Source organism: Oncorhynchus keta, chromosome 7, assembly GCF_023373465.1.
Source record: "Oncorhynchus keta strain PuntledgeMale-10-30-2019 chromosome 7, Oket_V2, whole genome shotgun sequence".
Classification (NCBI taxonomy): Eukaryota; Metazoa; Chordata; class Actinopteri; order Salmoniformes; family Salmonidae; genus Oncorhynchus; species Oncorhynchus keta.
This window is the reverse complement of record NC_068427.1, coordinates 19,680,812-19,697,057: the sequence shown is the minus strand read 5'-3', so window position 1 is coordinate 19,697,057 and position 16,246 is coordinate 19,680,812. Positions and strand designations below refer to the sequence as shown.

Genomic DNA, 16,246 nt, shown 5'->3' with positions numbered 1-16,246 from the left:
CCGAAGGCTAACTCAACTCCATGCACCACCAGTGTATATCATCCCACCAGTAAAGAAGGCCTTAGGTTCTTGCTCTGATAGCTGTCTTCATGACTGGATTGATGAAGATTCTTTAATGTGGCCCATACAACAATCAAACCCACAACTCTTGTTTTTTTTAATAAACATGCTTCAACATGTAGACTGGGTTCATATGGTCATGAAAATCCTGGAAAACTCATGGAGTTTTATAATGGTGTTTTACAGGCCTGGAAAATATTTGGAAAATGATCAAATCCAAAAAGTTTTGGAAAGTAATTGAAATGTATTTAATCATTTTGGTTAATGTAAGTTATTTAGCCACAGTTTTTAAATATTTTGTCAATCAAATAAAAATCCACATACCAGCCAGGATCGGAATGACACTTTAGCGCGTCTTTGTTTGCGTACATCACCTGCATGTGTGCGAGACGAGTGGGCCATAACTAAAGGAGAGACAGTAGGACATTGCAGCAGCAGGTAGGCCAATAAAATATGATAAAGAACAGATTAATAACTAGGTAGCCAATTCAAAACATTTAATTGTAGCCTTTAGTTTACCATTTTATCTATAATTAGCATGTATTCAAGTCCCAAAAAACTTTCCCCCAACACTCGCGAATAAGGCCATTCAAAGTTTATTTACTTTTTTGAACGATTCATATGATTAATTGATATTATTCTTTTTGATTTAACTAACAATTCACTCCGCCATTATATTAGTTGGGATTTGGTTCAATTACAGGGAATTTAGTAATGTGAATAAAAAAAAAACTGGGAACTGTAATTTTAAGAAAGAATATTTGATGTAGTCTAGGATTATGTGGCTTCAACTTGTTTTGTAGATGCTTCCAATTGATTTGTGCATCCAATGTATGGGACATTGCAGGCTAACTAGCATCTATTGAGTTGCAAAGTAAACACTTCTAAGATAAGTATGACAAAACCTATATATGACTAAAATGTCAAAGAAAGTATGTGGGCTTGCTTCAACTGAATATCAAGATTTGTAGCCTAACGTGGCCATTTGTTCTTTGATATATTGAAAAAGCAAATTATTTTCAAAAAGCAAACGTATTTGGTTGTAATGTTGCAATGTTACACATCAAGGGTGGTCAACCATCCTCCCTGAGAGCTAATGGGTGTGCAGACTTTTATTGCAGTCCCCTTAAAACTAACCACATTTTAGAAATGAACTGCTCAATCAGACCTTGATGAACTGTTTGAGCAGGGCTTGATCAAAAGCCTGCACACACAGTAGCCCTCCAGATTTAGGATTGACCATGTGTTTTATACAGTTGCCTAACAGGTATTCTATGTGGGGGGTTAAGTTCCTTGTACCATCTTCTGTCGTTGTGCATGGGATCAGAGAACATCCTCCCAGTATCGATACCACATTAGGCATACTTTTTTAAACGTAGGTGGAGATGCCGCCAATTGTTGGTCATGGAAGTTTGGTTAAAAGTCATGGAGAGTAATGGAAAATTCATAGAATTCCATTGGTTAAAATGTGTATGAACCCTATATAGAGCTGGGAACGACTTGGTCTTCTGGACGTGTTGCGACTGTTTTGTGTTGTCCTCCAGGCCTTTTGGGCAGTGTTACGAGTTCCTAACATTGCACACGGTGAAGAAGTACTTCCTGCCTGTCATCGAGATGGTTCCTCAGTTTCTGGAGAACCTGACAGATGAGGAGCTGAAGAAGGAGGCCAAGAACGAAGCCAAAAATGACGCCCTGTCCATGATCATCAAGTCCCTGAAGAACCTGGCCTCCAGGGTGCCTGGGCAGGAGGAGACCGTTAAGAGTTTAGAGATTTTTAGGTTAAAAATGATTCTTAGGTGAGTTCGCTTCAGAACAAACTGTCTTAAAGCTTTTGTTTTAAAACACCTGCCTTTCAAACTGTTGAATGCTAACCTGAGATGTGCACAAATCATGTATTCATGTCAATAAGGGTTTTGTAGTCTTTCGTTAGGGATTGCCCCAATGTGAACTATTTGTTGATAGTAATCTGTGGTGGTTGTTTTCATCCACAGGTTATTGCAAATTTCCTCTTTTAATGGCAAAATGAATGCACTAAATGAAGTAAACAAGGTCATCTCAAGTGTGTCCTACTATACACATCGACATGGCAACCCTGAGGAAGAGGAGTGGCTTACTGCAGAGCGCATGGCGGTGAGTTAACCACCAGCCTATCAAATGTATTTTTATAACGAGCGCTTTTGTCACAAAGTGCGTAATATAGAGCGTGTACCTTGGTGTTGTTTCTGGTGGCATAGCAGAACTGTTGGTGTTTGAGTGGAGATTGAAAGATGCCTCTGTCTCTCAGGAGTGGATCCAGCAGAACCACATCCTGTCCATCGTGCTGAGGGACAGTCTGCACCAGCCTCAGTACGTAGAAAAACTAGAGAAGATACTTCGCTTCGTCATCAAAGAGAAAGCTCTTACCATGCAGGACCTGGACAACATCTGGGCTGCACAGGTACTGTGTGTTTGTGTGTGTGTTTGAAGAGAGAGCCATTGATTATCACACACATCGTGCATGGTTCAGGTGAAAGGGATATGACCTATAACTAGGGCAAAGCTTTTTTGTGTACTTATTAGCAGGTATTTCCAGAATTATCCACAATAATTGCTGCAGGTAAAAAATCCTAGGAAATGTGCTGTAATTGACACAAGTTGTCTCCAGTCAATGTCTGGTTTTGCGTGTTTGTTTGCGTGATTGGCTGAGTCGGGAGGCGTAGCTCTGTGAATCTTAATCTCACAAAACCTATTATTTGTGAGGGAATACGATTTGTAGATCAGTGATTCTATACTTCTCCAACAGACTCAGAAGTTGTAGCAAAGAAATCTGTTAAATTCAGTGCAGTTAAAGGGGAAAGTCAATGAAACCAACCATGGAATTATATTCAAATGAATTTGGGGGGTAGCCCAGACTGGAACTCGAACCTGGGTCCAGCAACTGTCAAGCCAACACCTTAAGTGGCAGAGCTTCGCATTTTCTGGTCCCTCCGCCAAACACAAACACACAACCAGACATTGATTGATTGATTTGGAGATGGCTTGTGTCAATTACAAAAGAATTCCTAGGATTTCTTACCTGCAGCAACACTCGTGGTTAATGCTGGAAATACCGGTAAAAGCACAGTGCCTCAAAAAGTGCACCAAAAGCATGGTTCTACCCGTAACGGCTCTAAAAGCAGAATGGGAAATCCCTTGTCTTAGCTGGGGCATTTCCAGGTCATTGGGTTTGATCGGCTGAAAACGCCCTTTCCTAAGCATGGCTCGGTCCATTAAATTATGTTTATGTGCTCCTGCATTGTCTATCGGAGGCTGGAAACAGGAAATGTGATTGTTTACATGTTTGTTGACACTTTGTTCCACCCGCAGGCTGGTAAACATGAGGCCATCGTGAAGAACGTCCACGACCTCCTGGCCAAGCTGGCCTGGGACTTCTCCCCTGAGCAGCTCGACCACCTTTTTGACTGCTTCAAGGTGAGAGACTTCTTTCCGTTCGCACACACACACACACACACACACACACACACACACACACACACACACACACACACACACACACTGCTCTCCTAACCCCCGTGGTGGTGTTTGTGGCCTGCAGGCGAGTTGGACGAACGCTAGTAAGAAGCAGCGTGAGAAGCTGCTGGAGCTGATCCGTCGTCTGGCGGAGGATGACAAGGATGGAGTGATGGCCCACAAGGTAATCATGGCTCGACATCCAGGTCAATTTGCCAGTCCAGACGGGGTCAGTGACAAATAAAAGCTACTGGCCCGAATGGAACAAAATACTGACCAGGTCAAGATCTATCAGTAAAGTGAATGATGCGAGCATAATTTCAATAGCAGGTGATTTTATCTTCCATTAGTTTGTAGCAAGTATCCTATACACGGTTCATACAGACAAATGCAAGGACTTTCAAGGACTTTTTTTCAAGCACTTCATTGTAATTTTCAAGGACCTACATGTTATATTTCATTGTTGTAATAGACGAAAGAAATAAAACTTCACCCCCAAAAATGTTAGAAAAAAGTATACATTAGCATAATTTATTTTATTTTATAGGCCTTCCTAACAGCATTATGCATTGACATTGACATGTATTTTTATTTATTCAAAAATATGTCAATGTGGGCATTGCCTGACTAAATAGACTGCATGCAGCAATAGATGTTCCTGACACATAAACATGAAGTCTGTCCATGTAGTAGCTAGTCAGTCTCGCCATTTGAGATGTTGAAGAGTTATTGTATGCTTGAAACAGCAGCATGCCAGCAGCATACCACTGCTGGCTTGCTTCTGAAGCTAAGCAGGGTTGGTCCTGGTCAGTCCCTGGATGGGAGACCAGATGCTGCTGGAAGTGGTGTTGGAGGTCCAGTAGGAGGCACTCTTTCCTCTGGTCTAAAAAACACTGCCCTGTGTAGGGTGCTGTATTTCAAATGGGACGTTATAAATGGGTGTCCTGACTCTCTGAGGTTATTAAAGATCCCATGACACTTATCGTAAGAGTAGGGGTGTTAACCCCTGTGTCCTGGCTAAATTCCCAATCTGGCCCTCAAACCATCACGGTCACCTAATAATCCCCAGTTTACAATTGGCTCTTTCATCCCCCCCTCTCCCCTGTAACTATTCCCCAGGTCGTTGCTGTAATTGAGAACGTGTTCTCAGTCAATTTACCTGGTAAAATAACGGATGAATAAAATACATTTTAAAAAACGAGAAAGTGAGCAAAAAACGGGTTCCCTTAGTAATAATATATCCTTCCGTACATGGTTTTACCCCAACAAAAGCAACCGAATAGCGCAGCACCTATCAATTGAAATGGCTTGAAACAAATGATAGCGGCTACATCTCTCATAAAAACGGATCATAAAGGAAATCGTGAATCGGCCTAATTATATTGGAGCCGTTGAACTTCTAAATTGGCTACCAGCATGTCAAGGACTTTTCAAGGACTTTTTTCTCTCTGCCCAACAGATATCTTAAACTAGGCTGTGTGCTCTCTGCCCAACAGATTATCTCAAACTAGGCTGTGTGCTCTCTCTGCCCAACAGATTATCTCAAACTAGGCTGTGTGCTCTCTCTGCCCAACAGATATCTCAAACTAGGCTGTGTGCTCTCTCTGCCCAACAGATATCTCAAACTAGGCTGTGCCCAACAGTGCTCTCTCTGCCCAACAGATATCTCAATCTCAAACTAGGCTGTGTGCCTCTGCCCAACAGATATCTCTAGGCTGTGTGCTCTCTCTGCCCAACAGATATCTCAAATATCTGCCCAAAGATATCTCAAACTAGGCTGTGCCCAACAGTGCTCTCTCTGCCCAACAGATAGATAGGCTGTGTGCTCTCTCTGCCCAACAGATATCTCAAACTAGGCTGTGTGCTCTCTCTGCCCAACAGATATCTCAAACTAGGCTGTGTGCCCAACAGATATCTCAAACTCTGCCCAACAGCTGTGTGCTCTCTCTTATCTCAAACTAGGCTGTGTGCTCTCTCTGCCCAACAGATTATCTCAAACTAGGCTGTGTGCTCTCTCTGCCCAACAGATATCTCAAACTAGGCTGTGTGCTCTCTCTGCCCAACAGATATCTCAAACTAGGCTGTGTGCTCTCTCTGCCCAACAGATATCTCAAACTAGGCTGTGTGCTCTCTCTGCCCAACAGATATCTCAAACTAGGCTGTGTGCTCTCTCTGCCCAACAGATATCTCAAACTAGGCTGTGTGCTCTCTCTGCCCAACAGATATCTCAAACTAGGCTGTGTGCTCTCTCTGCCCAACAGATATCTCAAACTAGGCTGTGTGCTCTCTCTGCCCAACAGATATCTCAAACTAGGCTGTGTGCTCTCTCTGCCCAACAGATATCTCAAAGGCTAGGCTCTCTCTGCCCAACAGATATCTCAAACTCTGTCTGCTCTCTCCAACAGATATCTCAAACAGGCTGTGTGCTCTCTCTGCCCAACAGATATCTCAAACTAGGCTGTGTGCTCTCTCCGCCCAACAGATTATCTCAAACTAGGCTGTGTGCGGCGCTGAGCGATTAAGCATTTTAAACTGAACAAAAATATTAACGCAACATTCAACAATTTCAAAGATTTTTGTGAGTTACAGTTCTAATAAGGAAATACGTCAATTGAAATCAATTCATTAGGCCCTAATCTATGGATTTCACATGACTGGGCAGGGGTGCAGCCATGGTGGTCCTTGGAAGGCAGCCAGGCCCACCCACCGGGGAGCCAGGCCCAGCAAATCAGAATGTGTTTTTCCCCCACAAATTGGCTTTATTACAGGCAGAAATACCCCCCCTCAAATAATTCTGCAGGTGAAGAAGCCGGATGTGGAGGTCCTTGGCTGGCGTGGTTACACGTGGTCTGTGGTTGTGAGGCTGGTGAGACTGCCAAATTCTCTAAAACGGTTGGAGTTAGTAGAGAAATTATGGTAGAGAAATTAACATTAAATTCTCTGGCAACAGCTCTGGTGGACATTCCTGCAGTCAGCACGCTAATTGCACACTCCCTCAACTTGAGACATCTGTGGCATTGTATTGTGACAAAACTGCACATTTTAGAGTGACCTTTTATTGTCCCCGTGATCATGCTGTTTAATCAGCGTCTTGATATGCCACACCTGTCAGGTGGCTGGATTATCTTGGCAAAATGCTCACTAACAGGGATGTTAACAAATTTGTGCACTACATTTGAGAGAAATAACCTTTTTGTACATATGTAACATTTCTGTGATTTTTTTTTTTTTTTCAGCTTATGAAAGATGGGACCAACACTTTACATGTAGCACTTATTTTTGTTCAGTATACATAATGAACCAGCAGCTTCGGGAATTCATGTTTTTTTAAACAGTTATATATCCTTAACCTTTTTTTCACTGGCCCAAGCGGACCACTGACTGGGATGATAGACTGGCCCGAGGAGTTTCCTAAACCTCCCCTGGCCCGAGGGGTTTCCTAAACCTCCCCTAGCCAGCGGGCAGCCCTGAATGTCAAGCATTGGTTAAAGAGATGTCTTATTCCAGCTCCTTGTGCTCTGTTTGGATAGAAGTACTGAAGGTTCCTCTCCTCCTCTCACCACAAGGTGCTGAACCTGTTGTGGAACCTGGCTCACAGCGATGACGTGCCTGTAGACATCATGGACCAGGCTCTCAGTGCTCACATCAAGATACTGGACTACAGTTGCTCTCAGGTAATACTAGGTACCAGTCAAGAGCCAGGCAACTGCTTTCCCATACGGCTCAAGGTACTGAAAACCAATCAATTAAGATTTATTTGAAGCTGTCTATTGGAGTGTTCAGAAGAATCGGCTTATGGCTGTGTGTGTGTTCCTTGAATACGGATGTTCGTGTTCATTTCAGGATCGAGACACGCAGAAGATCCAGTGGATCGATCGCTTCATAGAAGAGTTGCGCACCAATGACAAATGGGTGATTCCTGCACTAAAGCAGATCCGAGAGATCTGTAGCCTGTTCGGAGAGGCTCCTCAGAATCTCAGGTAAGGAGATGGTCAGAGTTCAACTACGGGCTTGGAGGAGGGACATAGTTGAACATGCTGGTTATTGACAAAGGAATGGAAACAGAATGAGTACAAATGGAGTATTATTCAGGACGTAACAGATAGAAATGCACAGTGTAGAGCAGACTTTTTTTGTTATGTACAAAAGGGATTTGTCAGCTCAATACTTTACGTTTCTATCTGCAGCATTTTAAATAGTTAAATATTTCACCCCACTTAAAAAAGGCTAATTTTTGTTGTGCTCAGAATGCTATGCTTGGTTATACATTTACTCTACACATTTAAAGCATGGCTTTGATTTTTCACATAGCTGACACAGATGTCTCTGGCATTTTAATCACATTTCCAGAGACGCTGAGGCATGCCAACTCTTTTGTAAACAGGGATTTTCTGTCAACAGTCTGTGACTTGACCTTGCCACCCAGTTTGACCAGGTTTTCACTAACTTAGACTGGGAGCATTCTTGAAGACTAAAACTGAGCGAATGTATCTTGCTTCTTAAACGCTGAGCTCTCAAAGTAGCATGGAGATTGTTGAATAAGGTGCTGCTTTTAATAACAAGTTGCAGTTGTACTGACTGAAATAGTACAAGTAAATGCAGCAAATATGTAGCACACCACATGCCTGTTGTTTTTCAGAAAGAAAATTCCTATTAACATACAAACGAACTTAGCGGGGTAAGTTGACAGCTAATTTGGGGGATATTATGGCAATATTTTGTATAAATTGTAAATCATTTCTAATTTTCTCTCTCTCAGATGGTACAACAGATCTGTAATGTTTATTTTCATTAATTAATCTGCTTTAGCAAACCTCTCTCAGGGTAAATCTCAAATTACGCCCTATTCCTTATACACTACTGCACTACCTTTGACCAGAGCCACAAATGACCACAAACAGTGCACTACCTTTGAGCAGAGCCACACAGGGCTCTTGTCAAGTAGTGCATTATTTGGGGAATTGGGTGCAAAAGTATTTCAATACCAAGGGAAAAGGGTGTCACACTGAAATGCGTCTTTTTCTGCACCTGCTCTTCTTAGCTCCAATCACTGACTGTTTGCAGGGTGACATTTTGGGGGCATTTCTGAGTGTGCTGCATACTCACATTTCCGGAACAACACGACATCCTAGTAATTTTAAGACTGAAATTCCTCAACATTTCTCTTGCTACACACACACACACACACACACACACACACACACACACACACACAGATAATGGCTTACTGGTTAGAACAGTCGACATACCAAAATGTATTTCTTTAAGCTACAGGTGCAGATAAGCAACAAAATTCCACTAATTGTACACGTAAATCATTGTAATCATTTCATTAGTAGGAGTGGGAATATAAGTTGTCTACCTGTCATAGACATGGTGGCTAAGTCTCTGAACTTTTGTCTCTCTTTTCCACCCTCTCTCTCCATCTCTCTCTCCCTCCAACTATCTTTCTCTCCATCTCTTTCTCTCTTCATATCTCTTTCCACCTCACTCTCTGCTATACAGTCAGACTCAGAGGAGTCCTCATGTGTTCTATCGCCATGACCTGATCAACCAGCTCCAACACAACCATGCCCTGGTCACGCTCGTGGCTGAGAACCTCTCTGCCTACATGGAGACCATGAGGCAGTTCTCTAAAGGTACCTGACACAGTGGATTCGATTTTCTCATTAATCACGATTGCCTCATTCTTGACTTTCAGACTTCTTCAGAAATACTACACTGAGTGTACAAAACATTAGGAGCACCTTCCTAATATTGAGTTGTGCCCTCAGAACTGCCTCAATTCGTCGGGGCATGGACTCTACAAGGTGTCGAAAGTGTTCCACGGGGAGGCTGGCCCAAGTCGACTCCAATGCTTCTCACAGTTGTGTCAATTTGGCTGGACTTCCTTTTTGTGGTAGATCATTTTTGATGTTCGGCGTGAAAAACCCAGCAGCGCTGCAGGTCTTGACACAGTCAAACTGGTGTGGCTCACACTTACTACCAAAACCCTGTTCAAAGGCTCTTAAATGTTTTGTCTTGTCCATTCATCCTCTGAATGGCACACATACACAATCCATGTCTCAATTGTCATGAGGCTTAAAAATCATTCTCTCCTCCCCTTCATCTACACCAGTGGTCACCTTCCTTTTCTGAGTAAAGATCACTTTCGCGGTCAAAAAGCAAGCCGAGATCTACCACTCTGTTTTTTTTCTTCAACATGACTCAAATGTAACATTAACCCAATAAAAACAGTTCTGTAGGAAATGAAGTTTGCAATAGGCAGGCCTAATACATTATTATCACAGCATATTGGCTATATGCCTGCCCTGCCAATATCGTTCTTCTATTCAGACCATATTATATTTCAAAACTCTAGCTTTGATAACAAAATAGATCAGTAGTTGGTGTACAACTTATAAGGCACAGCTGAAGTATAAATTGAAATGATTATCAAATAATTAGCTTTTATTTTACTGGACTGATGGTACCTGCATTTCATGGTCATGGTACTTTCAAGACAACTGGGAACACGGTGAAAAAACTAGGTCAAATCACGAAGTCCGTGATGCTCCGGTCGAATTCCGAGTTGGATGACCATTTAAAACTATTTTTCCCAGTCGGATCTATTTTTTATTTATTTTTTTTTCAAATTCCCTGTTGTCTTGTATTTGGTATTTTATTAGGATCCCCATTAGCTGTCGCGAAAGTCGGAGATGTCAGAGTTCCCAGATGTTTTTTACATTGCATTAGTCTCAGGGAAGGAGAGAGCAGCAGAGGGTTATCCTCTCACGGTGAGACTGAGCAGAGAGAGGGGACAGTCTTCAGTGAAAGTGAAATATTCCTCTTAAAATGAACATGAAATGAATAATAATACAAATGCAGGGCTACTCATTCATTTCAGCGTGAGTGGGAATAGGGAGAAGGGCTTTTATGTTTTAATATATATATATATATATATATATATATATATATATATATATATATATATTTATACATGAAATCATAACAGCAGCTCTTTGCTATATTCTTTGAGTCTCTCTCTGGTCATGGTTTTAAAAGTTATGATATTTTACATAGGCTAGTATCCAACCTGTAGGCACTGTGATTTGAGCTATTCGATTGGCCAGCGCAGTAGATGCGCTCGATTTCACCATAGATCTCCAGGTCTGCCGGGTAGGAGAATTTAGTCATTTCAGATATTTCAATTGATCGAAATGGCAACACGGTGCGCAGGGCTTCTGAATCAAGTGCACCTACCGACAAAAGTGAAACAATACAAAAAGGTGTGCAAGCCTTTATCATTGGCTTTTCTACAGAAATGTTTGGTGATCGACTAGGAATGCTTGAAGATCGAACAGTTTATTGCGATCGACCGGTTGGTGACCACTGATATGAAGTGGATTTTGCAAGTGGCCATGGCTTTCACCTGATCAGTCTGTCATGGAAAGTAAAGAGCAGGTGTTCCTAACGTTTTGTACACTGTGTGTTTCTCTACATTCTCTACCCTCTGTATCTAACCCTGGGCAGTTAGCATGTTACTTTTCCATTTGAAAAACATCAGTATTTGCGTGATATTTAAAGATGCCCTGATGTAGATGGTCCTGTGTGTTATGTAGCCGAGCAGGCAGAGTTTGACCCCCAGACGGTGAGGGCAGGGAGCCGCTACAGCCACGTACAGGAAGTCCAGGAGAGACTCAACTTCCTGAGGTATGACATCACATCTGCGGGGTTGTATTAATTTGGCACCAAACTGAAGAAAACACACTGAAACAGGCATGAGTCACTGTCTCTACTTGTCCAATAAGAAGCACTAATTGTTATTTTACAAAACACTTTTAAAATGTTTTCCTTTGTGTGACCTAATGAATACGACCCAGCTCCATCTTCATGAATACAATGAATGGAATTGAGCCATGAACTAAGCCACTGTCGTCTGACCTTCATGGTTAATGTATGTGTCTGTGTTGTCCCCAGGTTCCTGCTGAAGGATGGCCAGTTGTGGCTCTGTGCTCCTCAGGCCAAACAGATCTGGAAGTGCCTGGCCGAAAACGCTGTCTTCCTATGTGATAGAGAGGCCTGCTTCAAATGGTACGCTGCCATCATCAATATTATCACCTCAAAAGGGTGAATATGGCTCCAACATGTTTCAATATATGTTAATTCCTTTCTCTCTGTCATGGAGAACAAGTCAAATATTCAACATTTTCTCAACTTAAATGTTCTCAACAACAACAAAAAAACACCCACTCAACTCTGTTGTTCATCCCCAGGTACTCCAAGCTGATGGGAGATGAGCCAGACCTGGACCCAGACATTAACAAGGACTTCTTTGAGAACAACGTCCTCCAGCTGGACCCATCTCTGCTCACAGAGAACGGCATGAAGTGCTTCGAGAGGTTCTTCAAGGCTGTCAACTGTCGGGAGGGAAAGCTGGTGGCCAAACGCAGGGCCTACATGATGGACGACCTGGAGCTCATAGGACTGGACTACCTCTGGAGGGTGAGTTATTAGCTTTTTCACTGTAACAGACAGCTGTTGTTACTCGTAAGTAGGGCTGGGAATTGGCAGGGACCTCAATGTCGATATTATCACGATACTTAGGTGTTGATACGATATGTATTGCGATTCACACAATTGTGTGTGTGTGTGTGTGTGTGTGTATATATATTTATCACTCACACACACACACACACACACACACACACACACACACACACACACACACACACACACACACACACACACACACACACACACACACACACACACACACACACACACACACACACACACACACACACACACACACAGTACAAGTCAAAAGTTTGGACACCTACTCATTCAAGGGTTTTTATTTATTTTTACTATTTTCTACATTGTAGAATAATAGTGAAGACATCAAAACTATGAAATAACACATATGGAATCATGTAGTAACCCAAAAAGATTTTAGATTCTTCAAAGTAACCGCCCTTTGCCTTGATGACAGCTTTGCACACTCTTGGTATTCTCTCAACCAGCTTCACCTGGAATGCTTTTCCAACAGTCTTGAAGGAGTTCCCACATGTGCTGAGCACTTGTTGGCTGCTTTTCCTTCACTCTGCGGTCCAATTCATTGCAAACCATCTCATTTGGGTAGAGGTCGGGTGGTTGTGGGGGCCAGGTCATCTGATGCAGCACTCCATCACTCTCCTTTCTTGGTGAAATAGCACTTACACAGCCTGGAGGTCTATTGGGTCATTTTCCTGTTGAAAAACAAATGCTAGTCCCAGATGGGATGGCGTATCACTGCAGAATGATGTGGTAGGCTCGCTGGTTCTGTGCCTTGAATTCTAAATAAATCACAGACAGTGTCACCAGCAAAGCACCCCTACACCATGACACCACCTCCTCCATGCTTCATGGTAGGAACCACACATGCAGAGATCATCCGTTCACCCACTCTGCGTCTCACAAAGACATGCCGGTTGGAACCAAAAGTCTCACATTTGGACTCATCAAACCAAAGGACAGATTTCTACCGGTTTAATGTCCATTCCTCATGTTTCTTGGCCCAAGCAAGTCTCTTCTTATTATTAGTGTCCTTTAGTAGAGGTTTGGTTTGCAGCAATTTGACCATCAAGGCCTGATTCACACAGTCTCCTCTGAACAGTTAATGTGCCTGTTACTTGAACTCTGTAAAGCATTTATTTGGGCTGTAATCTGAGGTGCAGTTAACTCTAATGAACTTCTCCTCTGCAGCAAAAGTAACTCTGGGTTTTCCTTTTCTGTGGCAGTCCACATGAGAGCCAGTTTCATTATAGTGCTTGATGGTTTTTGCGACTGCACTTGAAGAAACTTTCAACGTTCTTGAAATGTTTTTGTATTGACTGACCTTCATGTCTTTAAGTAATGATGGACTGTCGTTTCTCTTTAGTTATTTGAGCTGTTCTTACCATAAAATGAACTTGGTCTTTTACCAAATAGGGCTATCTTTTGTATACCACCCCTACCTTGTCAGAACACAACTGATTGGTTGAAACGCATTAAGAAGGAAAGAAATTCCACAAATAAAATTTTAAGTAGGCACACCTGTTAATTGAAATTCATTCCAGGTGACAACCTGTCATCAAGGCAAAGGGTGGCTACTTTGAAGAATTTCTAATCTAAACTATACTTTGATTTGTTTAACACTTTTTTGGTTATTACATGATTCCATATGTGTTATTTCATAGTTTTGATGTCTTCACTATTATTCTACAATGTACTAAAAATAAAGAAAAACCCTTGAATGAGTAGGTGTCACCACATTTTTGACTGGCACTGTATATACAGTGCATTCGGATAGTATTCACTCTTTCCCTTTTTCAACATTGTGTTACGTTACAGCCTTATTCTTTAATGTATTACATTTGTATTTTTCCTCATCGTTCTTCACACAATACCCCATAATGACAAAGCGAAAACAGGTTTATAGAGAATAAAAATGAAAATATTTACATAAGTATTCAGACCCGTTGCTATGAGACTCAAAATTTAGCTCCTGTGCATCCTGTTTCCATTAATCATCCTTGATGTTTCTACAACTTGATTGAAGTCCACCTGTTTTAAAATAAATTGATTGGACATGATTTGGAAAGGCACACACCTGTCTATATAAGGTCCCACAGTTGACAGTGCACGTCAGAGCAAAAACCAAGCCATGTGGTCAAAGGAATTGTCCGTCGAGCTGTAGCATCATACCCAAGAAGACTTGAGGCTGCCAAAGGTACTTCAACAAAGTACTGAGTAAAAGGTCTGAATACTTATGTAAATGTGATGTTTCAGTTTTGTGTTTTTTGCTTTGTCATTATGGGGTATTGAGTGTAGATTGATGAGGGAAAAAACGATTGTATCCATTTTAGAATAAGGCTGTAACGTAACATAATGTGGAAGAAGTGAAGGGGTCTGAATACTTTCCGAATGCTCTATATTAGCGGTCGACCGTTTATGATTTTTCAACGCCAATACCGATTTTATTGGAGGACCAAAAAAAGCCGATAACGATTTATCGGCCGATTTATTTATTTATTTATTTATTTATATATATATATATATATATATATATATATTAATAATAATAATATTTTTTTTAAATAAAATAATCATAAAAAATTGTATAAATGACAATTACAACAATACTGAATGAACACTTTTATTTTAACTTAATATAGTACATCAATACAATCAATTTAGCCTCAAATAAATAATGAAACATGTTCAATTTGGTTTAAATAATGCAAAAACAATGTGTTGGAGAAGAAAGTAAAAGTGCAATATGTGCCATGTAAGAAAGCTAACGTTTAAGTTCCTTGCTCAGAACATGAGAACAAATGAAAGCTGGTGGTTCCTTTTAACATTCCCAGGTAAGAAGTTTTAGGTTGTAGTTATAATAGGAATTATCGGACTATTTCAATCTATACCATTTGTATTTCATTGACCTTTGACTGTTGGATGTTCTTATAGGCACTTTAGTATTGCCAGTGTAACAGTATAGCTTCCGTCCCTCTCCTCACCCCTACCTGTGTTCGACAGCCACCCTCGAAGCATCCTTACCCATCGCTCCACAAAAGCCGCAGCCCTTGCAGCGCAGGGGGAACAACTACTTCAAGGTCTTAGAGCGAGTGACGTCACTGATTGAAACGCTATTAGCGCGCACCCCACTAACTAGCTAGCCATTTTTCACATCAGTTACACCAGCCTAATCTCGGGAGTTGACAGGCTTGAAGTCATAAACCGCTTAATGCTTGAAGCACAGCGAATGCACGAAAGTAAATGCACGAAAGTGCTGTTTGAATGAATGCTTACGAGCCTGCTGTTGCCTACCACCGCTCAGTCAGACTGCTCTATCAAATATCAAATCATAGACTTAATTACAACATAATAACACAGAAATACGAGCCTTAGGTCATTAATATGGTCAAATCCGGAAACTCTCATTTAAAAAAAAAAAAAAAAACTTTCCGTATTTTATCTAACGATGGCATCCACAAGTCTAAATATTCCTGTTCCATTGCACAACCTTCAATGTTATGTCATAATTACGTAAATTTTGGCAAATTAGTTCGCAACGAGCCAGGCGGCCCAAACTGTTGTGTATATACCCTGACTCTGCGTGCAATGAACGCAAGAGAAGTGACACAATTTCCCTAGTTTAATATTGCCTACTAACCTGGATTTCTTTGAACTAAATATGCAGGTTTAAAAAATATACTCTTCTGTGTATTGAGTTTAAGAAAGGCATTGATGTTTATGGTTAGGTACATTCGTGCTACCAAATGTTCTTGTTACATCACCCAAGTAGGCTATGATTCAATGATAAATTAACAGGCACCACATCGATTATATGCAACGCAGGACAAGCTAGATAAACTAGTAATAGGATCAACCATGTGTAGTTAACTAGTGATTATGTTAAGATTGATTGTTTTTATAAGATACGTTTAATGCTAGCTAGCACCTTACCGTGGCTCCTTGCTGCACTCGCATAACAGGTAGTCAGCCTGCCACGCAGTCTCCTCGTGGAGTGCAATGTAATCGGCCATGATCGGTGTCCAAAAATGGTGATTACCGATTGTTATGAAAACTTGAAATCGGCCCTAATTAATCGGCCGACCTCTACTCTATATGTATAGCGATTCGATACTGCCATTCGATGTTCCAAACATATAGCTCAACCATATGCAGAAGGACA

At 41.4% G+C, this 16,246-nt stretch overlaps 1 protein-coding gene across 7 annotated transcripts in view; it reads left to right on the top strand.

Annotated features, from left to right (window-relative positions):
• Nucleotides 1–16,246, top strand: part of usp9 (ubiquitin specific peptidase 9) — an 83,771-nt gene that overhangs the window by 31,411 nt on the left and 36,114 nt on the right. For 3 of the 7 annotated variants that reach the window (XM_052522149.1, XM_052522150.1, XM_052522148.1), the window contains exons 8-19: nt 1,605–1,856; nt 2,052–2,190; nt 2,345–2,497; nt 3,406–3,510; nt 3,635–3,733; nt 7,116–7,223; nt 7,393–7,529; nt 8,189–8,227; nt 9,055–9,188; nt 11,151–11,241; nt 11,509–11,658; nt 11,805–12,033. In XM_052522149.1, the coding sequence (XP_052378109.1) occupies nt 1,605–1,856; nt 2,052–2,190; nt 2,345–2,497; nt 3,406–3,510; nt 3,635–3,733; nt 7,116–7,223; nt 7,393–7,529; nt 8,189–8,227; nt 9,055–9,188; nt 11,151–11,241; nt 11,509–11,658; nt 11,805–12,033 (1,636 nt within the window). The remainder of the gene's footprint in view (nt 1–1,604; nt 1,857–2,051; nt 2,191–2,344; nt 2,498–3,405; nt 3,511–3,634; nt 3,734–7,115; nt 7,224–7,392; nt 7,530–8,188; nt 8,228–9,054; nt 9,189–11,150; nt 11,242–11,508; nt 11,659–11,804; nt 12,034–16,246) is intronic. The other 4 variants (XM_052522154.1, XM_052522153.1, XM_052522151.1 and 1 more) reach the window with 3 other exon arrangements.